The sequence below is a fragment of the Scyliorhinus torazame genome, chromosome 16 (assembly GCF_047496885.1).
Source record: "Scyliorhinus torazame isolate Kashiwa2021f chromosome 16, sScyTor2.1, whole genome shotgun sequence".
In the NCBI taxonomy this organism is placed as follows: Eukaryota; Metazoa; Chordata; class Chondrichthyes; order Carcharhiniformes; family Scyliorhinidae; genus Scyliorhinus; species Scyliorhinus torazame.
The window spans coordinates 117308310-117334968 of NC_092722.1; the positions used below are offsets into that span (position 1 = coordinate 117308310).

At 44.2% G+C, this 26659-nt stretch overlaps 1 protein-coding gene across 1 annotated transcript in view; it reads left to right on the forward strand.

The window, feature by feature from the left end:
- pcdh15b (protocadherin-related 15b) overlaps window positions 1-26659 on the forward strand; it is a 2356722-nt gene that overhangs the window by 1999607 nt on the left and 330456 nt on the right. Inside the window, exon 28 of the mRNA XM_072478931.1 lies at window positions 24224-24340. Coding sequence (XP_072335032.1) covers window positions 24224-24340 — 117 coding nt within the window. The remainder of the gene's footprint in view (window positions 1-24223; window positions 24341-26659) is intronic.

The following is a 26659-nucleotide window of genomic DNA, read 5'->3' on the forward strand; positions in this document are numbered from 1 at the left end:
GGGGCTGATTCGTAGGCACTCCGGGGCGATCCGGAGCTCCATATTCCTTTTAAGTCTGCTCAATAAATTGTAGCACCATCGATCACACATGAGGCGAGACATAGAGAACTTCAATCGAGTCTTTATTGAGCAGACTTGTTCCCCAGCAGCTCAGTCACAGAATGCAGCTGCTGGGAGCAAACCGAGTTCTTATACCCCGCCTATCTGGGTGGAGCCCAGTAGGCGGCAGATCCAATCGGGACCCAGCATCTGTCCTCCAATAGTTCCTCGGCATTCATGGTGTACCGTACTACCCCTAATACATACCACCACAGTAGGTTCCTCTGCTGTTGCACCCCCTTCAGAATAATAACATTTAGATGATACAACCACTCTCTGGTGCTCTTCCGAAGAGCATCACTTCACCATTTTCTTCATTTAATTAGAACTGCCATCTGGCAGTCCACCAAGCAACATAATCCTCTTGAAGGCTGCTAAATATCCGCTTCACAGTTTACTATGTTACAATCATAAATTTGTATTCCCGATACACAAGCACAGGCTACTTGTGTATGACAAGATAAATACAAGTCCTAATATTCACCTCTGGGGAACCCCACTACTTTCATCTCTATTGATAAAAATATTTTCCCCACTATTCTTTGCCTCCTATATGTTAGCCAATTACGTACCCAAGACATTTCACCAACATTTTAATCCCATGTGGTACTATTTTCTGATTATGCCTTTACGTGGTTCATTCTGAAACGTCTTTTGAAAATCCTTGTATACAACATTTACTGCATTATCTTCATCAACGCTTCATGTTGCTTTATCATAAAACTCTATTGGATGAATTGGGCACTAATTGCCTTTCACAAATCCAGACTGGCTGTTCTTTTTTCACCCAAGTGAAAATTAATTTTGATTGGGATTCTCCACTTCCACTCGCATCTGGGATTTTCTGATCCTGCCAAAATTCAATGGACTTCTGGCTGGCTCCCAAATTTTCCATTCCTGCCCATGATGGTTCCTGCCGTAGGTGGGACGGAAAATCCCAGCCTTGTCTTTGGCATTGCTCTCACCAGTAGTTTCCCATCATTTGCATTAGACTGATTGACCTTAGTTGCTCAGTTTATCACTCTCTTCATTTTTTGAACAGAGTGTTACATTTGCAAACCCCCTTTGGACACCACTCAAGTATCCAAGGAGGATTGAAAATTGTCTTGTGCAAAAGGACAAAACAGTACGTTTTGTTTTGTGGTCAATTTCCCATGTTAGAGCCCTGTGCATTTCACTTATAGGGGCTGGTTTAGCACAGTGGGCAAAACAGCTGACTTGTAATGCAGAACAAGGCCACCAACGCGGGTTCAGTTCCTGTACCGGCCTCCCCGAACAGGCGCCGGAATGTGGCGACTGGGGGCTTTTCACAGTAACTTCATTGAAGCTTACAATATTATAGCTTCACAGCATTATATTGGAATTTTAGAGCTGCTGAAGCCACCCAGATCTCTACTTTATCACTGGCTTTGATTATTTTCTCAGTAAAGTGTATGTATGTTCAGGTTGCCCACGTGCGTGCCAGTACTCAGTTGTAGGTTACAAGACAACAGTGACTACACTTCAAAAAGTATTCTATTGGTTGTAAAACACTTTGAGACATCCACTGTTCATGGGAAGTGCTTATATAAATGCAAATCAATCTTTCTATTTTGGCATGCTATATTTTATTTTCTGTCTCACAAACATATTTCAGCATTTCCTGTGAATCCTCTTGCTGCATAGTACTTCATAGCTGCACATCTTGCTGCGCATTCGAGTCTGTGAGTAAAGGGTGAGTAATAGAAACTGAATATGTCAGGCTGAGGAGAATGCATCTGAAATTTACAACAGGATTATTCACCAGTCATTATTACAAAGTATGTAATTCATGGCTGGTGAAAGCGATAGGGAGGAAGCGTGGAACAATATATTGAAATGTAAAAAATAGGGTTCAAGAAAGTGGGTTGAAGTGGAAACATAATAATAATCTTTATTATCACAAGTAGGCTTACATTAACACTGCAATGAAGTTACTGTGAAAAGCCCCTAATCGCCACATTCTGGCGCCTGTTCGAGTACACAGAGGGAGAATTCAGAATGTCCAAATCATTTAACAGCACGTCTTTCAGGACTTGTGGGAGGAAACCGGAGCACCCGGAGGAAACTCACGCAGACACAAGGAGAACGTGTAGACTCCACACAGACAGTGACCCACGCCGGGAATCGAACCTGGGACCCTGGCACTGTGAAGCAACAGTGCTAACCACTGTGCTACCATGCCGCCCAACAGATTAGGTGGATTGGCTATGCTAAATTCCCCTCAGCATCCAAAGATGCAGGTTAGATGGGCTATGTGGTTGCGGGTACAGGGCCGGGGAGTGGGCCCATGCAGTGTGCTCTTTCAGAGAGTAGGTGCAGACTCAATGGGCCAAATGGCGTCTTCTGCACTGTAGGAATTCTATGGTTCTGCTTCAGAGGAGCAGTTGAGAGTCAACCACATTGCTGTGGGCCTGAAGTCACATATACGCCAGACCAGCTAGCGACAGCTGATTCCCTTTCCCATAAAGCATTGGTGAACCAGATGGGTTTTTACAACAATCAACAATATTTTCCTGGTCACCATCGCTGAGACTAACCTTTTAGTTCTCTTGACTGCCATGGTGGTGTTTGAACCCGTGCTCCCAGAGCATTAGTCTAGGTCTTTGGGATCCAGTGGCATTGCCACAATGCCAGTCTTTCCCCAGAACTGCTGATTAGCTTGTCTGTAGAGAGGGTTTATATGAACTCTCAAATTGGATTTTCTGAGTTAACTATTTAAGTGGATGAATAAATCTATTCTACCAAGTCAGATTCCCCAAATTTCATATCCCTGAAGCCGGCTCAAATTATCGTAGCACGCAGTTCTTTGATTAGTTGAAAAACTGGCCACTTCTGAGAGTTCACATCAAGTTCACCATTACTCCTCAGTGGCTCTTATCATAATTTCTCGTAACATGAATCCAATGCAAATTATTTCTCATAAAAGCCAAGACCTGACAAAATATTTTTAAAGAAGCAATGGGGCAAAGAGCCTCCATCTGTGCTACAATATTTTATGATTCAAATAAACTATTGAATTCATATTGGGACTATTAAGTATATTTTGTGATCAGATGCTTTACCTGCAAATACATTAATATTTTACTGAATAACAAAAATTATATGGAGGTTCCATTAACATTTGATTAACATTGCTCCATCCAGTTCAGTGCAACACTTTGTACTGGATTTTATTGTAGAAGGACCAATTAAGGCTACCAGCACTCAACTTTACTAAATTGTAAGTCCACTTCCAGTGACCACACACACATGGTTGAATGCGAAAATAAGGAAGTTGCAGTCCAGGTTGCCCTGGTCTCCCAGACACTGCTCCATACTGGCATGTAGCCAAGACTTAGAGCTGGATATTTCAATGCCGTTGAATATTAACTTTACAAGTGTGCAATCGCTTTCTTTTAAATTATTATTTTTATTGAATTTTATTTTTATTATTATGTTTTCTTTCTATCTCTTTTAACTCTCTTTTAGTCCATGTTTTCATTTCCCTCTCTTTGTTTGGCTTTCTGTATTTGTTTTGACATTGAATTAAACATTCAGACTGACACTTCCTAGTTCAGACCCTGTATTGCTCATTTAACAATCTAACTAATTAACGAGATTCACAGTTTCTTGCCCCGGCCAAACAGATCCCAAATCCCCTATGGAAGGCAGCGTGCCATTTTTTGGTATTCAAAGTCAGTTCCAGTGCAAAATCCCAAAGGATGTCTGAGGCTAACTGAACATGTAATGAACAGCTGGCATGATACATTCTCTGCTGAAAGCTGAATTCAGCCCCATAGACCCGGAAATAACAGCGCTCCATGAAGAAAAGGAAGATATGCATGACGTTTGGCACCTTCCCATGCACCCACAATTCCAATCTGTCAATTTATTGCACTTACCCAAACCCCAGGGAAGCCTACAGTTTTCAAAGACATTTCTGCTAATTGGTTATGCTTTATGATATCTACAATAATGAATTAAGTTACTTTAGTTTTGTGTTTAAGAAAGATCTCTGGATGCAGATTTTTGTAAAGGGAGAACAAATAATTTCAAACATCTATTTGTTTACTCACACTGAATTAGTATGATTCTATAGAAATCAAGGTGAAACGTTATCAATTGCTATTTCATTCCAACATCAGGAAAGCACTGCTTTTTATCCACCTAAAAAGATAACCCCCTCCTCTGTGTCAGGGTGGCTGATGTGGGATAGCTTCTTTGTCTGAAAATGTCAATTTTGATGTCAGTTGTGCAAGTTTCTGGGCACTTTGCACTGTGCCCGACTCCAAGAAACAGCTTATCTGAAACTGCCCAAAGTTATTTTGTGCAGGATCCTTACAGGCAGCAAGAGGGAGCTTTCAGTCTGTCATTCTGGGCTGACAGATGTAAAGATGGGAACATTTATAATGTAATCTCATTTAATCATTGATATAATTTAGCAATGGCTTTTTACCCTGTAAAAGCTTGCTCTCGTGAAATTTTGAAAATTGCTTGTCTTTTCTAAATTGATTTATTTTTAGCCGAATTAAATAAGCAAATTACAGAACTATTAAACTTATATTGGCCACATAAATCTTCTTGAATATTGTCAGTTGAGCTAATTGAAACAGATATATGGTCCTCTTGAGTGTTGGCTTACTTTCATGTAATCTTTCCAAACTTATGTAATGCCTTCAAACAGCAAGTTATCTACTTGGATTATAATAATAGGCAGTGAATGGAATTACATTAAAAATGTAATGCATTTTAAAGGCCAATGCAAAAGAAGCTGCTCTATACTTACCATCTACATAAAGTGTGAAGAAATGTTGAGAATACTGATATGCCGTGCAAGTTTCGTTAAACAGTGACCTTCCTCTAAAGTTAACAGCAATGACACAGGACAAATTAATTAATCCTCATTTAATATTACACTGCTTTGCTATTCTCTGCCATATATCTGAATCCAGATAAATTAATGCTCTCTTGTGTACAAATCTTAAAATACCCCACTACTCATTTTTAAATTATAGCAAGGGCAAATTTATTTGTTTAGTTATATTTCGGTTTACAATCTATTTAATAGAAATTAGAAAAGGGATAACATTTTCATGTCAACTTCAGTGCACCTCTGCCATAGGTAGTCTTGTTATTTACCCAGCTACTTTATGTTTGAATTTGGATCTAAGCCTGAATTCTATGCAGATACTGCAGACTTCTTACAATAGAAATAAAAAATGAACTTGCTTTTATATAGTGGACAGGATTCGTCACAGGCTTCATAAACAAATGTGTGGACAACTGAGTACCAAAGAAAGCAAAACTTACGTTCCCCAACTAGAAACCATGGCTTAATCAGAAGATTGACTCCTGACTGAAGGACACGTCTGAGGCATTCAAGTCAGGCGACCCTGACCTATACAAGAAATTCAGGTACGACCTCCGCAAAGCCATCCGAAATGCTAAGAGAGGATATCAGACCAAGCGAGAGTCACAGACAAGCGCTAGACTCTCGTCGGTTGTGGCAAGGCCTAAATAACATAACGGCCTACAAAGCAAAGCCGAGCAGTATCTCCAGTAGCAGCGCACTCCTCCCCAATGAACTCAATGCATTTTGTGCTCGGTTCGAGCAGGAAACCATCGATCCGCTGTCGAGCGCCCAGCAGCCCAAAACACATCCATAGCCACTGTCACAGCTTCCGAAGTCAGACCGGCCTTTCTGAAAGTGAACCCTCGGAAGGCAATGGATCCGGACGGGATCCCTGGTCGTGCACTCAGAGCCTGCGCGGTCCAGCTGGCAGATGTGTTCGTGAACATCTTTAACCTGTCTCTACTCCACTCCGAGGTCCCCACCTGCTTCAAGAAGACCACTATCATACCGGTGCCAAAGAAGAACCAGGCAATGTGCCTCAATGACTACCGTCCAGTTGACCTGACATTAATCGTAATGAAGTGCTTCGAGAGGTTGGTCATGAAGCGCATCAACTCCATATTCCCTAAATGCCTAGATCCACTGCAATTTGCATACCACCGCAACCGGTCCACAGCAGACGCCATCTCCTTGGCCCTACACTCATCTCTAGAGCATCTCGATAACAAGGACTCTGACATCAGGGGCGGGATTCTCCAACCCCCTGCCGGGTCGGAGAATTGCTGGGGGCTGGCATGAATCCCGCCCCCGCCGGTTGCCGAATTCTCCGGCACCGGATATTCGGCGGAGGTGGGAATCGCGCCGCACTGGTTGGCGGCACCCCCCCCCGGCGATTCTCCGGCCTGCGATGCGCCGAAGTCCCGCTGCTGGAATGCCTGTCTCGCCAGCGAGAATCAAGCCACCTCTCTTACCGGCGGGACAAGGCGGCGCGGGCGGACTCCGGGGTCCTGGGGGGGGGGCGCGGGGTGATCTGGCCCCGGGGGGTGCCCCCACGGTGGCCTGGTCCGCGATCGGGGCCCACCAATCCACGGGCGGGCCTGTGCCGTGGGGCACTCTTTTCCTTCCGCCTTCGCCATGGTCTCCACTATGGCGGAGACGGAAGAGACCCCCTCCACTGCGCATGCGCGGGGATGCCGTGAGCGGCCGCTGAAGCTCCCGCGCATGCGCCGCATGACAAAGTCACTTCTGCGCCAGCTGGCGGGGCACCAAAGGCCTTTACCGCCAGCTGTCGGGGCGGAAATCTGTCCGGCATGGGCCTAGCCCCTCAAGGTGAGGGCTCGGTCCCTCAAGATGCGGAGAATTCTGCACCTTTGGGGCGGCGCGATGCCGGACTGATTCGCGCCGTTTTTGGTGCCAGTCGCCGGACATCGCGCCGATTGCGGAGAATCCCGCCCATGGCTCCTATTTATTGACTACAGCTCTGCCTTTAACACCATAATCCCAGCCAAAGCTCCAAAACCTCATTCTGCAACTGGATCCTCGACTTTCTGACCCACAGACCACAATCAGTAAAAATAAACAACAATAACACCTCCTCCACAATAGTCCTCAATACCGGGGCCCCGCAAGACTGCGTACTTAGCCCCCTACACGACCATAGTGGGTCGGATCCCGAATAACGACGAGTCAGAATACAGGAGGGAGATAGAGAACCTGGTGGAGTGGTGCAGCGACAACAATCTCTCCCTCAATGCCAGCAAAACTAAAGAGCTGGTCATTGACTTCAGGAAGCAAAGTACTGTACACACCCCTGTCTGCATCAATGGGGCCGAGATGGAGATGGGTTAACAGTTTCAAATTCTGAATGTCAGTTTTACTGTGTCTGGATGGAACTGAAAGTCTTCTTTCTCCCTTTCTATGTTCACGTGGGAGTAAACACGTTCAAGGATTTGTCCAATTTCACCCCCATGTGGACTAGAGTCTAGGCATTGGCCACGATTCTCCGGAACAATTTCTAAGTGTTGTAGAGAGCAGGAACTGCTGCGAGCTTCCCAGCGCTCGGTCCAGCGAGGCCGGCAACACTATTCAACATTAATTGGTCCACTTAAGGAGGCCTCATGGGCTTCTCGCCGCAAATGAAAGCTCGCCAGCTGATTTGCCGGCACCAAGCTCGCCAGTGTTGCCTTTGTTTACCTACTGTAAATATGCCAGTCAGTGAGGTTGCCCACCTTTCTTTAGGTAGCTATACTATATTGCTCAGAGTCACCAGGTATCAAATGATACCACCATAAGGTTCAACCGGCTATCGATCAAAGAGCCAAATACCAGTTAGTTAGTTCAAGGTCAAGGGTACTTTATTTACACACAATTAGTCATGCAACATAAATACTACTAGTTAGACTAGACCTATCGACTATGACAACCTGTACTTAACTTCAGGCATCCGGCTTAGGTCAGAGGAACAGTGGCCATTGTTCAATCCTAGGGTCTGTAGAAGTAACTGCTGCTCAGCTGGGCTCATCCGTCTGGTAGCAGGCGTTGAACTTAAACTTGCTTCTGGTGGTGCTGCAATTGGAAGTAGACGTTGCCGGAGCGCCAGGTCCAAGAGAGGCTGAACACATGGTGGTCTCTCTTTTTATTCTTGGGGGTTTTTGCGCTCTTTTGGGCGGTCCTTCAGTTTGGACCCCACTAATTTTTGTGATTCTTGATCACTGTGTTCGATTCGAACCAATAAAGGGGCGGGTGCCTTGATGGCTGGGCGTGTCCTAAGCAGTCATTGATCCTGTTGTTTACGCTTCCCGAGTACAGGGAGTGGCACTGAAATGTATCGGTCGCTCAAGTATCAGTCTTTTGTCTGGCAGAGGTGGGCCATCAAATGCTAATCGGTTGGGGGTTTCGATACCGTCTGGATTCCTCACTCGCAAATATACATTCATGTTCTGAGCCTGCCTGAATCTCGCGTTGTCCATTTTTCCCTCTACGCTTTGCAACCTTCCCTGTTCCTGGTTGCAAGTGGCCATCCCAGATGGCTATACCAGCCTCCCGCTAAACTAAAGAGCTGGTCATTGACTTCAGAAAGCAAAGTACTGTACACACCCCTGTCTGTATCATTGGGGCCAAGGTGGAGATGGTTGACAGCTTCAAATTCCTAGGGGTGCACATCATCAAACATCTGTCCTGGTCCACCCACAACGACGCTACCACCAAAAAAGCACAACAGCGCCTATACGTCCTCAGGAAACTCAGGAAATTCAGCATGTTCACATTCACTCTTACCAATCTTTACAGATGCACCATAGAAAGCATCCTATCTGGCTGCATCACAGCCTGGTATGGCAACTGCTTGGCCAAAGTCCGCAAGAAACTTCAGAGAGTCGTGAATACAGCCCTGTTTATCACATGGAACTGCCTCCCATCCATTGACTCTATCTACACCTCCCGCTGCCTGGGGAAAGCAGGCAGCATTATCAAAGACCCCTCCCACCTGGCTTACTCATTCTTCCAACTTCCTCCATTGGACAAGAGATATAAAAGTCTGAGAACACGCACAAACAGATTCAAAAACAGCTTCTTCCCGCTGTTACCAGACCCCTAAACGACTGACCTGATTAAGACTACACTCCTGTATACTACACCCGATGCTGGTGTCTATGTATTTCCATTGTGTATCTTGTGTTGCCCTATTAAGTATTTTCATTTTATTTTATTTTATTTTCATATACTAAATGATCTGTTTCAAAATACTTTTCACTGTACCTCGGTACACGTGACACTAAACAAATTCATTCTTTGGTCTCGTCCGTGGTAGGACGCGTTGCGAGCGAGAAGAGAGAATTTGGCGTTTCAGCCAAAACTCCATCACTTTCAGCGCACCAGAAAATCCCAGCCGCGAGCGAGGACGGAATATTTTGGCCAGTGTTTCTTCAAAGCATCAGCATGTTTCAAAATGCTCCACCGCCATAGTCTAAGAAATGCAGCAACTCATTTTAACACAACCTGAAAGAAACCAGGCAATCTAGTTTAGTGATGTTGGTAATGGTTAAATATTGGCCACGATACTGGAGAGATCTTTCACAATCTTCTTCAAAAGGGTGCCAAGGGATCTTTTCCATCCACATTGGAGGGTGGGCAGAGTCCAAAAGACACCCCCTCCACCATTGCAGTGTTCCCTCATTCGTGCACTGGAGAGAAGGGTCAGCTTATCTTGTGCTCTGGTCCCTCAAGTGGGCCGAACTCACAAATGTTCAATTCAGGGAACATTGCTACTACTGAGCCACAGCAGGCATACAAATTGGTTCAGACCAGTAGAAAATGAACATAACTTGAAAATAAAAAATTGGCAAAGATGTAAAATGGGTCGTTGACGTGCTATCATCCATTTTAGCCAATTGTACAAAATCAAGATCTACCTACCCCAGGTCTAATGAGTGTCAATTGTACTTTATTTTATGAAGTAAATCAAATTTAGCATAATGTGTGCATTTTAATAGAACTTGGTATCCCCTTAATGCTTATATCTCACCTTGTTCTCAAAGGAATACTATGCATGAAACAGATGGCACCGGGTTATTAGTGCAACACATACTCTGTGTTGTTTTGAGGGGTGGGAAGAAGGCAGCCGGCAGTAAATCAGTGGGGATTCCAAGCAGGCTACACATGAGTCTTATTAAAATATATTTTGATCAGTAATTGGCTGTAGCCCAAGAGGTGTGCAGTTTTCTCTTCAACAGTGGAATAAATCAATTTGCACTTTTTGGATGGTGCAGTTGAATTCAGAAGAGGTGTGATTATGCTACAAAGCTGAATTAGCAGGGTGTTCATTTAACTTCACACCGTCTTTTGTAGCCTCTTCAATATTCATATAATTGAGAAATAATTTGAAGATAAGTAAGCAAATTCTATTTGCATGCAAAAAAAATTGTCTGCCAAAACTCTCTGTGGAAAAATAAATCTTAAGGCATTTAATTAGAAGCCTTTTTTTATTATTAAGGATGGAATGAGGTTACAAATTTGTTAGAAGCTATAAATACTGTCCGAAAAAGGTTCCCTGTCTAAAACATTTTTGGGCCAAAGATGACTAAAGTAGGGTTTAATTGACATTCTAATTATAACTACTGTATCTTCATTAATCATTTGTCTTCTCTTTCAAAATGAAACTATTTGCATTTCTGAAAATGTCAGTTTTTTTGAAAGCACGAACACTGTATATTTTGGTTACATGAACTTTCAGAAGAATCTGAGTATACACAAAGTGGAATGTAATTGTCTTGAGATATTTGATCTTCAAGTGAATGGTGAAAGAAGACCAGATTTACTGGAAAGTCTCATCTCAGAATTACACCATGTTCTAATTGCCTGAACATGGTACTTTTAACCTTGAGAACAGCTGAAAATCACCTCATGAGAAAAGACTACCTCACACGACCTCTGAAAATTTGACAAGCGTGTCAGCATGATGAAAACAGTAAAAAGAAAACCTGTATTAGTTCATAAAGTGCCCATGAAGGTACCCCACCTTACAGAACCAGATCCGTATGACCCAGGAGGTAGAAGGATATTTTTTCCAATTCTGTGCTTCTGAGGCTATGTAATGGTAACACAAAATAAAATAAATGGTTCTGAAGAAGAGTCAAACGGACTCAAAACGGACTCTGTTTTCTATCCCGTCAGATGCTGCCGGACATGCTGAGTTTTTTCAGCATTCTTGGTTTTGTATAAAATAAATCGTAGCTGAGGCCGAGAGGTGGATTTTATGAAGGGTGGATTACCCAATCCTCCAACTGAAAGGTTCGTCGGCAACATGTCGACCGGAAGCCCAATGGGCAGCCGTAATAGGATCAGAGTGGCACTTGCAACCCCACCTGGGAGGAAGTCCCACCCTGGAAGGGTGGCCATCTGGTTGGCTGGCAAATTTGTTGTCCCAGCAGCACCAGAATTGAATAGTGGCCACTGCTGCGACAATAGGCAGTGCACATCGGTGAAGTGATGGATTCCAGACTTCAGGGCATGGATTCGCCGTTCTGGAAACTAAGTGCCAGTGGAGAATCACAATAATTGCCGCAGCCACTGGGAACGCTGGTGAGGAGCAATTTTTGTCATGCAAATGAGCAAGCACGCAACCTACATACAGCCTGCCCGGGTCCCGGCTCCACAAGCGCCTGATTCATGTTCAAAGCCTGACAAGCTGGAGCAGCCTTTAAGCGCTCCACTCAGCACAGATTTACATTCCAGCCAAGAAGATGGCTGCTACAAGACCTGCACCAAGGTACTTGGGTGCTGACATTGACCGAATGCTGGATGCCGTTGAAGTGAGGAGAGCTACTGTCTTCCCCAGGGTGGAGCGTAGGCTAAAACCCGCGATTTTGAATGAGGCCTGGGATCAGGTGGCAGAGGCTTTGAGTGTTGCAGCGTCATGAAGAAGACCAGAATGCAATGCCATAAGAAGATGAAAGATGTGCTTTGAGCAGCTTGGCTGAGTAACCACCTGTGTTCCCCTGACATCACTCCCATCCCTCACTCCTCAGATATGACAACAAGACTCCACCTGCCTGCAGATCACTTGCAACCCACCCTCCATGAACTCCCAACACATGTATTGCTCTCTTTGGCCAGGAACCTAGCAGAGACATCCGCCCAGCTACAATCGCCCCATAAAGCCTGTGGTGTTCTTTGTGTTGCTTATTTCAGGATGGTTGGCGTAGTGTTCACAAAGACCACAGAATAGCTTGAACTTAAATAAAGCTATAAATTTATTAACACTACTAACTTGGATTCGACACATACTCCTAAAGGATACACAGTTGATTAAGAACATTTAAACTACACTCATCTACAGCTAATCTCATTACTGATATTAACTATCTGTACTTCTGACTCTCTCTCTCGCTAACTCCTGCACACTCTCCCACAAGGCTTAGCATCACTGCCTTATACAGTTGCAATTGTAGCTCCCTCTAGTGGCTAGTCTCGGCACATAATTAACCCTTGCAGTTCTTACAGTTATGATAATACCACATCCCCCTTTCTTTGTAAAAGAAAATTATTATAACATTGGTTATGATATTTTCTTTAATTATTACATTTTAGGTGTGAATCTGACTATTAGCTAGTATTTATCATAAACTCACTATAATCCTGTACATTAATTCATAAATAACTGTTACATCACTTAGATGAGCAAATGATTCATTACACAGTCATCCCAAATTTAATCTCTCTGGTGATCTTCTTCTTCTTGTAGATCTTCTTAACGGCATGTTCAAGATATTCGATTGCTCTGCCACATCTTCTTGCTACGCCTGTGTCAAGTAACGACTTGGAAAGTCAATGTCCTTGAAGATGGTATCTGCCACGATAACATTCTGAAGCTGAGGTTGAACTTTATGCTTGATACGTAGCAATGCCCATCTGTTTCTCCTGAACAGCAATCCCTGTTCTGTTTTGACGAAGTATGACCTTGGTGCTACTTGTTTCAGAACTTTTGCAACGTGGTGCCATCCTCCTTCTGGATTCTGAATCTGTACAAAGTCACCTTGAAGTTCAGACAGAGTTTTGGTTCATTTATCATAGTCCTCTTTTTGTTTCTTTTTCTTTCATGTGATACGTTCATGTATCTATTATCCATATTAGAAATGGTGATCTCAAGCAACGTCGTGCGCAGTCGTCTACCCATCAGCATCTGAGCAGGTGATAATCCAGTTGACAATGGTGTCACTCTCTACGCTAACGTACAGAACATACAGTGCAGAAGGAGGCCATTCAGCCCATCGAGTCTGCACCGACCCACTTAAGCCCTCCCTTCAACCCTATCCCCTTAACCCAATAACCCCATCTAACCTTTTTTTTGGACACTAAGGCCAATTTAGCATGGCCAATCCATCTAACCTGCACGTCTTTGGACTGTAGGAGGAAACCGGAGCACCCGGAGGAAACCCACGCAGACACAGGGAGAACATGCAGACTCCGCACAGACAGTGACCCACCAGGTAATCGAACCTCGGACCCTGGCACTGTGAAGCCAAAGTGCTAACCACTAACAATGCCAACAATATATCTGGACTATCACCAATCGCTTTGCGGAATAATTTATTTATTATTCCTACTCCTTTCTCTGCTTTTCCATTTGATGGAGGATAACATGGGCTGGAAGTTATATGATTGAAGTTGTATTGCTCTGCAAACTGTGTCCACTCCCAACTCAAGAAACACGGACCATTGCCAGAGACAATGTTGAGAGGTATCCCATGGCGTGCAAAAATTGATTTTGTTGCTTATATAACAGATCTGGCAGTCAAATCATTCAGCATCATCACCTCTGGAAAGTTGGAGTAATAGTCTATGACCACTAGATAGTCATGACCTTGGATATAAAATAAATCCATGCCCACTCTGTTCCATGGACTGGAAACAATTTCCATCTCTTTCATGCTTTCTCTGCTCTGTACTGGCTGGTGCATCTGGCAGATTGTGCATTCTTGTACCTATTGGTCAATATCTCTGTTTATTCCCAGTCAATACACTGACTGTCTGGCTCTTCTGTGACCCTTTTCTATGCCCTGATGACCCTCGTGAATCTGCTGCAGAATTGTTAAATGTAAACTGGCAGGATCACAATCCTATCTCTTGAGCAGGAAGCCATCTATTGCAGAAAGATCATCTCGCATATCGCCAAAGGCAGATCGACATCCAGTGGGCCATCTTTCTTTTAGGTATTGCTTCACCCTCTGGAGGGTCAAATCTTTTTCAGTTTCGGCTTTGATTATAAGTAGTTTTCGGTCTGACACTGATAGTATCTCAGTAAGGAAACAGGCTTGAGATTCCACTGTTTGGACTATCTTGGGTTCTGCTGATTCAGCATCAGTAGTAGCTTTGGAGAGTTTGTCCACAACACCCAAGTCTTCCCTTGACTCTTCATTTCGGTCAGCTGAAGTACTGGTTGAGCACTTTCAACTAGCTGTAATTTTTCACAAGCATCCACCCCAATTAATGATGATTTCTCACCTTCTACAACCTTGAAGTCGATGGGTATTTCGATGTTCCCATTCGTAAGAACAAGACAGCAGGATCCTCTTGTTACCATTGTAACCTGTGAGCCTACAAGTGGGTTGCTTTAACAGTGGTGTCTTATAAGCTTGTCTTACAGATTGTTCCGTGATACTATTTGCATGTGCTCCTGTGTCAATTTTAAATGGTATGTGTTTGCCATTTATTTCCAATGAGACAGTCCACTCCTTAATTATCTTCAAGAGCATTTGTACTGGTCTATCATTGTGATCCAGTAAATTAATCCTAGTGACTGCTTCAATCATGAAAATATCCGTAAGTGTATACAGGTGAGCAATCCTCTATCAGCTACGATGTTGGATTTTTTTCTCTTCTTTGGATCCATCTGAAATCACTGTAGGACTTTTTAAAGTTGGTTACTGGAAAAGTAAACGACACTGTGCTGCAAAACCGTTCAATTTGCAACAATTGGAATATTGTTTGCCTTTTGGCAGACAATTTTTTTTACTATGGGCATGGCCACAGCGTGTGCATGATGTCACTCTTAAAATGGCTGCCGGCCATTGTACGCAGTTTTCTTTGCTGCGACACAGCATTAATGGCGTCAGCCACGTTTCCCGAATTTGCGCTCTTTTCTTTGCATATTCAGTCGATGCCTGTCCACTGGCCTTGTACATATTAATCGCATCTTCAAGCAGTAAAACCAGTCTTCTTAGCACTTTCTAGCGCAAACGTTCATTATTTATCCCGAACACAAGTTGATCACACAGCATTAAATCAGAGGCTGAGGAAAAAATTACAGGACTGCGCTTGCAACTTTAAAGCTGTTATGAAAGAATCTATAAACTCCCTTCTTAACTGCAGCCATTTTCTGAACTCCTAACACTTATGGTCTCATTCACCTGCTTCTTACAGTGTGTATCGAACTTTGTAGCACATGTTGTATTTCGTTTTATCCTCATCAGCACTGGATTCAAACAAATTAAAACGTTCTACTGCTTGCGGTTCAGCCAAATTCAATAGGAGTGCTATTTTCCTTTGGTCTGAGTCAAGCATGGAGGAAGAAAGGAAAACTTCAAACTGCTGTGAAAAGAAAGCCCAGTTCTGGCATAGCTTACCATGTGTCCTGAAGTGGTCAGGCTTCTTGAGACTCTCCATCTTCCGATTCGTATTTGTCGTAGATTTTCTGTGTTTTGTAGCTTCTGCATTGTTTCTTCAATCTCCTAATGCTATTCTTTCCTAATCTAACTGTTGCTTACGAATAGAAATAGGAATAGATCCTGGTACCATGTGGTATTTGTTCTTTGTATTCCTTATTTCCGGATGGTTGGCGTAGTGTTCACAAACACCACAGAATAGCTTGAACTTAAACAAAGCTATAAATTTATTAACATGACTAACTTGGATTCGACATGTACTCCTAAAGAATACAGTTTATTAACAGCATTTAAACTACACTCATCTACAGCTAATCTCACTACTGATATAAACTGTGATCTGCTATCACTTACACTATCTCTACTTCTGACTCTCTCTAGCTAACTCCTGCACACACTCTCCCACGAGGCTTAGCATAACTGCCTTATATAGTTGCAACTGTAGCTGTCATGCACCCCCAGATGTCCATCTTCCTGTGCCTCTAATTGAATTATTTATTTTATATTTCCTCTCATTCTTTCTGCAAAGATGTATTGCTTTACACTTCTCCATGTTAAATTTCAACTGCTATGTGGCTGACCATTTGACCAATTTATATTCTCTTGAATTTTGTTACTCTCCTCCTCATTGTTCACTACATTTAAAAATTGTGCATCATCTACAGGATTTGAAAATATGCCTATTTACCTTGTTCCAGGTCATTAACACACATTGAAAAAGAACAGTGTTCCAAATACCTATCCCTGAGGAACACACTGGGCGCAATCCAATGGACACGCAGGGCCGGAAAAGCAGCTCACTGTGGTGCAGTATGGCTGAGACCCCGTTCCCAGGATCTACCCGGCTCACAACGTCTTACGAGATCCAACACGACCTTGCGAGACATTGCGATGGAAATCCCAGCCATTGTGGATGGGATCACTTTTTGGAAATCTGCTTATTCGAGTGAGACAGCTAGCCTCACTCTAATTAATGTGCAGATTCCCAAAGTACCTGAGGCTTTGGGATTCATCTCCTTCATCTCAGAGACCTCAGGCGAGGAATGTTCAGCACTGGTCCCCACAAACAGGGACCAGATGAAATGACACTTGCGGGGGTCTCCAAGGGGATTGGAGGCCCCCAGCAGCATGTCTTTTTGGCAAGGTGGTTCCCTGGCACTGCTGGTGCCACCTGGGCACCCTGACAGCACCAGCCTAGTACCTTGGCAGTGCCACCTGGGTGCCAGCCTGGCACTGCCAAGATGCCAAGCTGGCATTTTTTGCGCACGTGCAATTAGGCCAGGGGTGCCCTGCATGGTTGTTGGGATGTTGGGAGGGGAGGAATCACATCCCATTCTTCACAAATTTGTTGAATGTCATTCATAAGACTTTCAATGTTATCCGTATCAACACCCAAGTGTAAATTTGTGTGCTTCACTTCCCAGATTAGTTTGGTAGATCATTGTAAGCAACTTACTCCACAAAGATCACGGCAGAAAGCATTCACATTTGGACATTTATTTCTGAATAGAATTAAGTTCAGTTCGAGCCTGTGTAGTGAGATTGAGAGATTCAAGCCTTTCTCACTGAACTCACATGCTGCGCAACTGGTTAAACACTATTATTCCGTGCAGACCATCTAGTTTTGGAAATCCCAAGCAGTGAAACAAGAATATGTTGCTCCAGAATTTCCCACCTTTCTGGACTGCTGCTGAAGAAGTTGTACATTTGCTGAAAAGTTCCAAAGTAAGTCGTTGCCTCCTTGCATGATTCAGCACAGTCAACACCTACAAGGTTTAATGTGTGCTTTCCACAATTGAAGAAAATACATTTTGAATTATGCTCAAAGCAGAACTGCTCGTCCACCTTTGCACTTCCCAGCCATATTAGATCCATTGTCATAGGCTTGCCCATTGCAGAGTTGAAAATCCAACTTAAAACCTTCTAGAATTGTTCTGGAATTGCCGCATCACCCATGCCACGACCAGAACTGATGACTGCTGGACTGACCACTGACTAATCCGCTCTACCATGTGGTTTTTCAACCTCTGAAGGAGCAGAGATAGGTTCAAAATTCAGTGATTATGGGGCGGGAAACACAATATAGAAAGGAGAGAGTTTAGTGCATGTCAGGGATTTTTTAAACTTTGGGATTTTCTATTTATGTTGGTTGTGAATTCATATTCGTATTCTTTTCCCCTTCTGTTGTATTTTTTAGATTTACTCTGTATTTCTTGGTTCTGTACTATATTCTGAACATTACAATAGTCATAGGACTCCCTTTCCTGTCTCATTTTAACTTCCATATCTTTAGCCATCCAGGGAACCGTCGCTCCAGCACTTCCTTTCCCTCCCATAGGAATGTGTAAACTTTTTGTTCTACAGCATTAAAAGAGAACTCTCTGACATCTTTGAAGTAATGTGCCAATGCATTTAATGTGGTGAAAATGATAAATGCATCTGTTAAGTGTGTTTGACTCTACTGCCTCCGTAAAGGGTTGATGGATGGTCCTCTAGAATGCAACCTTTGCCTCCAAGCTTCTAGTTGCTTCCGCAGTTGGAGGAAGAAGTGAGGTGGCTCAGTGTTTAGGTGTTGGTGGAAGCCGTTTGTGATTGAAATGACCATCAGTCCCCAGAGGCTGGGGCCTAAGTCAGAGCGGCAGCTGGTGCCACCACATTAGTGACTGGTTCAGCCTATTGCTTTTCATTTGGGTTGGTGGGAGGGGGGGTGGCATTAGTGGAGGAGGCATGGGGGAGCTGAATAGGGCATTCTCCAGAGGGCCAGCTGCTTCATGAGAGCCAAGTACATTTTGCTGCTGGACAGCCGCCTGCTCTGTCCCCTTATATGTGTGGCAGCAGATTACAACATGTTCCTGTTCACTCACGCTCTATCATTTATACGAGCCAATTGTACCATATAGCAGGGCCAGTGCAAAGCTGAAGTTGCTTTTCATCGGAATTAACCAGTTGTAACCGACCCGCATGATTCAGCTGTGTTTTTTTCCACAGGGTAAGACTGTCACTGGCAAGGACAGGGCTTATTGTCATTTCTATTTGCCCTTGAGAAGGTGATGATTATGTTATTCTCTAAGTCTGAATAAAGATTGTAGACTTCCAGTTAACACAAATACTTTATTCAATGGGTTTGTTCTGTTTCCAGAGCTTAACTAGAGATAATACAGTCAAGAGGTATGACCAGTGAAGCTAAGGTAAGCTGCCTATTCTGAGCTGTCTCTGTGTGCAGCTGCTCCCTAGCCCTGTGCTTCTGAAAGAGGCGGATCCTGCCTTGGGCTCGACCCTTTATACCCGTCTCTGATGTTGCCCTCTAGTGATGCTGTGGCTGTTACATCTGTGCTGCAGTCCTTGGTGTATGTGCAGATGTATGTACAGATCACTACATCCCCCCCCCCCTTTTGATTTGATATGTTTTCTAGATTGGCCGCAAGAAAACTGTTCATAAAAAGTGGTGAGAATAAGCAAATCTGCACACTGCGAAAATGATAAAGTAAAACAGAAACAATTAACAGTGTTATGAGTCCATCGTGAGAAATGTTCATATTTGTCTTGTGGGTGTGCTGAAGTGCCGTTACAAATCTATCGGTAGGGTGCCTTACGGCTTCTGCTGGAGCGTCTTAACGGTGGTAGTAGGGATGATGGTTTGATGTCATCAAGAGTACTGTCTGGCGTTGTGTGGCGAGGAACGTCCTGTGGACAAATGGACTTGGTCAAGTCCAGTGTGGGAAATACCGGCGTTGTAGGTCGAATCTCTGATAGATCCCGGTGGTTACGGCAAAAAAAGTACTCCCCCAGACGATTTGATAATGTAGGACCGCGGTGCCTCCTGCCTGATCACCGTAGCTGACTCAGACCATCCGACTTCGGGGTCCCTGATTCTGATGGCGACACCTATTGTCAGTGGCTTGAGTGGGATCGCAGTATAGTTGATCGTAGTATAGTTTTTGTTTGGAGCATAGTGCCCGCATGTCGTCGAGAACCAGTACATTGCCAGGGTCTCGGAATTGCTTTGCCGGTAGGGTTGTCCGGATGTCTCTGCCGAAGAGCATTTGCGCTGGCGACAGTCCTGAGCTCAATGGGGTTGCTCGGTACGATAACAGAGCTAGGTTGATGTCGGAATGTGACTCGGCTGCTTTGCTGATGAGTCGTTTAATGATGTGGACACCTTTTTCCCCTGTTCCATTTGATTGCGGGTAGCGATTCTGTGTTGCACCATTGTCTGACCTCAACTTTTTCTTGTGTTTGTGGTATTGATTCTGTATGTCATCGTTCGTGAAAGCTGTTTTGCTTGTTTGTTCTGGAGCAGATGTGAATTTGTGAGATTCTTTATCATGCCATGGCATGTTTGTAGTCTTGTCATTGTTTTGCAGTGCGCTGTGGCATTGTCCTTCATGTGCAGAGTTGTACCATGTTGTACAGGTCGTTGTTTCATTGCTATTGTTTCTGTCGTTTCTGTCTTTGTTGTTTTTGTTGTTGTTTTTGTCGTTTCTGTCTTGGTTGTTTTCATTGGCGTTCTTGTTGTCGTTCTTGTTGTTCTTTTTGTCGCGCTTGTTGATTTTGTTTTCGTTGTTTTCGCTTTTACTCATGTTCTTTTTCTTGTCGTGCTTGTTGTTTCTGGGATGCTTCTTGTTGCTTTTGTCGTTCTTGTTGCGCCGCATGTTGTTTTTGTTGTTGTTCTTGTTTCTGTGTGCTACTTGCGGTTTGTGTTGTTCTTGTTGCGCTCAATGAGTGTGCCATGTGGATGATTTGAGTCATTGTCACAGTTATTGGTGTCAGTGTCCTTTGTGGTCTCTGCTACATTGAGTGTATCTTCTTGAGAACTGTGAAAATGATCTGATGTTGCATTGATGTTGGTGACATCAGTCATTTGTGGTGGATTCGATTCCTCTTCTTTGTTTACTTGGTACTCCTCTTCTAGAGTCATTTCTGGTTCGCTTGAATCCTCATTGAGATCTTGGTGCTCCCCTTTTGGAGTCATTTCAGGGTCACATGAAGTATCATTGATTTCTTGGTGCTCCTCTTTTGGAGTCATTTCAGGTTCATTTGAATCATCTGTGATCTCTTTGTGCTCCTTTTCTGGAGTCAAAATCTTCAAGATTTCTATTGATGTGGTCGCTCTGGTCTCTTGGTGCTCCTCTTCTGGAGTCAAAATCTTCAAGATTTCAATTGACTTGGTCTCTCTGGACTCATGAGTAGCCCTCCTCTGATTGTTGAGTGCTTCTGTGCAGACGAGCTGAGATATGTCAGTCTCGCTGTGATCCTGCACATCCTATATGGGAATTGTGATTTCTTCATCACTAGTCTCACATACAGTGGGTAGACATTCAGTGTCTTCTTCTGGTGGCTTAAATAAACTTGATAGATCTTCATGGTCTTGTACATGCATGGCGTTCGCTATGGAGTGTTTGCTTGCTTCCATTTTTGAGTCTGTCACCGAGATGTCTGTGGAGGCTTGCGCCGCTCTCTCTGTGGAGGCTTGCGTCACTCTCTTTGTGGAGGCTTGTGTTGCTCTCTTTGTGGAGTCCTTCATCGCTAAATCTGTGGAGTCCTTCATCGCTCTCTCTGTGGAGTCTGTCATCGCTCTCTCTGTGGAGTCTGTCATCACTCTCTTTGTGGAGCTGTGCAGTATTCTCGCTGTAGAGTCGATCTGTGCTCTTTCAACGGAGTCGTTCTGTGCTCTCTGTGTGGCGTCATCTTCATCTTGGGTATTGCTGTCATCCAATGTACCGACGATCTGCCATGGCATCATGGTATTGGATTCATCTACCATGAGAAGAGTCATATTGAGCTTTTAAACCGTGTTGCTGATGCTGTGATCAGGATCTCCGAATAACTCAGCCATGTCTGAGCAGTATTGTGTGTATTGTTCGTTAGACAAATCATCGCTTTCTGTTTCAGAGTTGTGATCGTTCTCTTCATGTTCAATGAACAAATCATCTTCTTGTGTGGAGGCTGGGACCCTTTATGGTGCGTGGACCACTGTCTGTTTCTTGGCGTCAGGCCGCAGCATAATCCTGCACTCACGAGTCGGGGTGTCATATATGCTGGGCGAAGATTCCCCAATCCGAAGAACTCATCGTCGGGGTCTTCACGGTACAACACCTCTAGTTGCGGTTCGGATTTGGTACTGGGGTAGCCATCTCCCAAGATGCAATGTTCGTCTGAGTCGTAGTCGACAAGGACCATATCATCTTCGAGGGCGGTGCTAGCTTCTTGTTCCAGGGTGTTGTGACAGTTATTTCCAACTGCTGGTGTAAGTTCGGGCATTGTTCTGTCTTTTGAGGCAAGAAAATTGGGTTTTGCAGCTTAAAATGTCTTTTTGTTCATTTTCGTGCATTTCCCTTTTAAGTGGCCGTGGTCCTGGTCCTCTGACGTCATGACGTCGTGACATCACGCGTAGGACTCGATTGCCCATGCGCACTCCGAGTTTCCTGTACTGTGCGCTCTTTTCGCATCTGCGCATGTGCAGCTCCTTTCTCAAGACGGCTGTCGCTCAGAACTTCCATCAATCCTGCCTCTGCCTCGTGGTAAGTTTTGGCGCCATTTTTTCCAATTTTCTTTTCTCGACACTGATGCTGTGTTTGAAAGACTGACAGGATTGATTTTGTTTTTGTTCATAAGCAAGGCATTTTTGTATAGCAGTTTCTAGAGTTAGATGCTTATTTTGTGATAGTTCTTCCCTCAAATTTTTATCAGATAGTCCAGAAATTAATTGATGCATTATCACAGTGTCTCTGAAATCAGCATAATCACAGCCTTGTGGTATTAACTTGAGATTTGTAATAAAATCAGAGATGGGCCCTCTGTTTCTCTGACAAGAGTTAAATCTTTCCAGCATCGCACCAGCCTGACTGTTAAAGCGTTTAGCAGTTTTTTTGAGTGGACCGTCTAATTTGGTGTTGTCTTCACCTTCTAGGTAATTGAAGCAATTATACATTTCTCTAGCTTCATACCCTTCTGTTGAGAGTAGTTTGACTATTTTCATTGCGTCAGAGGCAGTGCTTCAATCATTAGCTGTGATAAATATTTGGAACAGTTGTTCAAACATTTTCCAGTTATAACTTTAATTACCAGTTGTTTACAGCTTCCATGGAGTTCCAACAAGTTCCATCGAATCAGTTAGCTGTCGAGGATCCATTTGCTGCGAAGCCTTCCACAGTCGAATATCCAGTTTAAGTTTTTATTTTCTTGCTGGTGTCTAGCTAGCTTTCTGAAATCACTCGTGGTACCATATTTTATTCTCCAAGTCTGAATAAAGATTGTAGACTTCCAGTTAACACAAATACTTTATTCAATGGGTTCACTCTGTTCCAGAGCTTAACTAGATATAATACACTCAAGAGGTATGACTAGTGAAGCTAAGGTAAGCTGCCTATGCTGAGCTGTCTCTGTGTGCTGCTGCTCCCTAGCCCTGTGCTTCTGAAAAAGGCGGATCCTGCCTTGGGCTCGACCCTTTATACCCGTCTCTGATGCTGCCCTCTAGTGATGCTGTGGTTGTTACATCTGTGCTGCAGTCCCTGGTGTATGTGCAGATGTATGTACAGATCACTACAATGATAAGCAGTTGTAGTTTGTGTGGAAACAATATACCCACAGTACTGTTAGGCAGGGTGTTTCAGGATTTGACCAGCAAACAATAAAGGAATGGTACTATATTTCCGTGTCAAGTTTTTTGTGACCTGAAGGGGAATTCGCAGGTGATAGTGTCCCCAAGCTTCTGCTGCCCTTGTTCTTCCTGGTGGTAGAGGTCACTGATTCAGAAGATGATGACAAAGGATTCTTGGTAAGTTGCTGCAGGGCATCTTTTCTTGTTGGTGGAAGGAACGACTGGTTGAGGTGGTGGACTGGGTGCTGATCAAGCTGGCAGCTTTGTCCTGGATGATGCTGAGCATGGTTGTTGAAGCTGCACTCATCCAGGTGCGTATTTGGTCACAATCCTGTCCTGTGCCTTGCAAGTAGTGAAAAGACTTTGGGGAATCAGATGGTGAATCACTTGCTGCAGAATATTCAGCCTCTGACCTGCTCTTGAAGTCACAGCATTTTTGTGCCTTGTCTGGTTAAGTTTCTGATCAATGGTGACACCCACAATATGGTAGGGGAGGAACTTGATGTTGGTGTTTGTCTGTACACCAGCACTATAACTGGTCATCACAATAACATAAATTGTTTTATTAGATTTTGGCGAGACTTTTTAACCTTCATATGACAAAAGGTGAGATATTCTTGCAGGTCCCTTACCTGACACACTGATAAATTATCTCAGTGGTCCACACTTTCTGAGTCAGCCAAACATTTGTATGTTGCACTCTATTCATTATTTTATTATTAAATGAATAAATCAATCAATGAGAAGTAATATACAAATGGTTAGTTGATTAATTAAATGGCATGACTGTACTAAACATCAGCTGTCCATCTGCTTATTAGCTGAATAATATCCTTGGCAAAACATTCTCAACCAATCAGACACAATATGATATAAGCCTCCCTTTGAAAAAAAAGAAAAGTTACGGTGGTGGTTTGTCTCTCATCAATTATGCATTGAAAATATAGCTTTATTTTGGTAAGTATGGTTAATATTTAAACAAGTAATTTGAGGACTCTTTTTTTTAAACAGGATATGAATGACTACTCGCCTGAATTTAGCAAGCCTTCCTACAAAGGGCTGGTGGCACCAGATGCCTTCAAGGGCAGCCTCATCACTGTTGTTTCAGCTGACGACATGGATCCCGCTGTAAGTTACATTGATTCTGCTGACGCACATTTTGAAATTAGAAAATATTGTGATCTGACATTCACGCCAATCGTGAAAGTGCGTTGAAAGTAACATCTCTTCCTGGTCAAGCTTGTGAGAATTCTAACCATCCTTCTGTTTTTGGTTCAGCTTGTGTAATAGCTGTTGTTCAATAATATTATGAGGTAGTGATTTAAACGTTTACTCCTTGAAAAATACAGTACTTTGGTCTTCCCCCATCCCCCACTGTGTATGTAATGCGTACAAAATATTTAGGCATTAATAAACATTTTGATATTACTCATTTGCATGAACAAGGCTGAGGTCAATTGCAACACTTCCCCAGTGTCACTAGCAAAAGACCTAAAACAGCTTGATAGTCAGGCCTCAAGCTGCAATTATCTGGCACCAAGCCAGATTATTCTGCGCACTGATAGACAACTTGCTGTTTTGCAGTTTGGGAAATCAGATGAGCCATCCACAGAGCACGACCCTGCAGCAAGGATTAAATTGTAGCACTGGGATGATCAAAGGGGTTGACAGGAGAGTGGGTGGATTTCACAGTAAGGGACAGAGAGACCATTTACGCTCATCCTGCTGCCCAAAAAGTGATAAATAAATGTTTTCTTTTGTTGCTCCAGTGATCTCTTTAAGTGTATCTGATTCGAACTGTTTTCTGCTCCATGTAGATGGTGAATTCAGCAATCAGTGTTTTACTGTATGAAAATAGCGTTGGTGACCTAAGAGTGGCACAAGACCTTGATTTGCACTGACACTCCCATTTAAATTGAGACTTGTTCTAAAATGGCTGTGACATCAGACAGTTTTATTTTTGTATTTTGGTCTCACCAGCATCCTGTTCCTGCTGAAAATGGAGGTAGTAGAAAGGCCAAAGTTGGGGTGGTTGTATGTACAGATTGATGCACTATCAATTACAACGAGACGAGAATAGAGAGTAATCGAGGCTTTATTACACAGAGATGTGTGGCCTCCTACAGCTGCTGCCGAAATGGCTGCAGTTCGGAAAGCACACACATTTATACTCTGCCTACTGGGCGGAGCCAGCAGGCAGGGATCTACCCCCTTACCTGTAGTACAGGGGCCTTGCCGTAATACCCTCGTATGCAATGCAGTATATACAATATAATACAGCAGTGGTGACAACCACATTCACCCCTGTTAAAAATGTGTCCAGCGGGGGTGGTGGAAAACTATTTACATACAGCTTGTCATTACAATTTCAGAGAAGGTTACAAATTTAGACGGTCGGGCACCTTGAACCATCGTTGAGAGCACTGCAGTGCTGGTGGCGAGTCAGGTGTCGGCTCGGTCGTCGGTGACTCCGGGAGCGTGTCGACATCCTCTTCATCCCCGGGTGGGACCAAGGGGAGGACGGATTGTCCTGGAGCAGGGGCTGTGGTGGGGTGTGGTGGGGTAAGGGAGGGTGGCGCCGGGGCAGAAGGGGGGGGTGTGTAGCGACCCTTGGTGCCAGGTCCCTGAGGGAGACTGTGTCTTGGGTACGCTACGTAGGCATACTGTGGGTTTGGGTGGAGTAGCTATACCCTCTCAACCAACGGGTCTGCCTTGTGGAGCCGCACGTGCTTGCGGAGGAGAACGGGTCCTGGAGCTGTCAGCCACGTTGGGAGCGAAACCCCGGAGGTGGACTTCCTTGGGAAGGCAAAGAAACGTTCATGTGGGGTTTCGTTAGTTGCCGTGCACAGGAGCGACCGAATGGAGTGTGATAGTACCAGGTATTGCAGTAGCTAAGAGGTTGATGACCATTGGTTAGACCCAGGAGTCTACCATTGGCTGTTGTACGCACCTCCGCCCCGACAGGCAGAGTATAAGAAACGGTGCCGTCCCAGCAGCCTTCACTTTCTAGTAGATTAAAGCCTTCAGTTATGAAATCACTTCGTCTTGAGTGTAATTGATTGCGCATCATGGAGTGAAGCATCAGGGAGGACCTCCTGCCAGTGGGAGGCCGGGAGATTTCTGGACCATAGGGCCAGCTAGACGGCCTTCCAGACCGTCCCATTCTCCCGCTCCACCTGCCCGTTTCCCCGGGGGTTGTAGCTGGTCGTCCTGCTCGAGGCAATGCCCCTGTTGAGCAGGTACTGGCGCAGCTCATTGCTCATAAATGAGGATCCCCGGTCACTGTGGGCGTAGGCAGGGAAACCGAACAGAGCGAAGATGGTGTTGAGGGCTTTGATGACGGTGGCAGACGTCATATCGGGGCATGGGATGGCAAAAGGGAATCTGGAATATTCGTCGACCACATTGAGAAAATACGTGTTGCAGTCGTTGGAGAGGAGGGGCCCT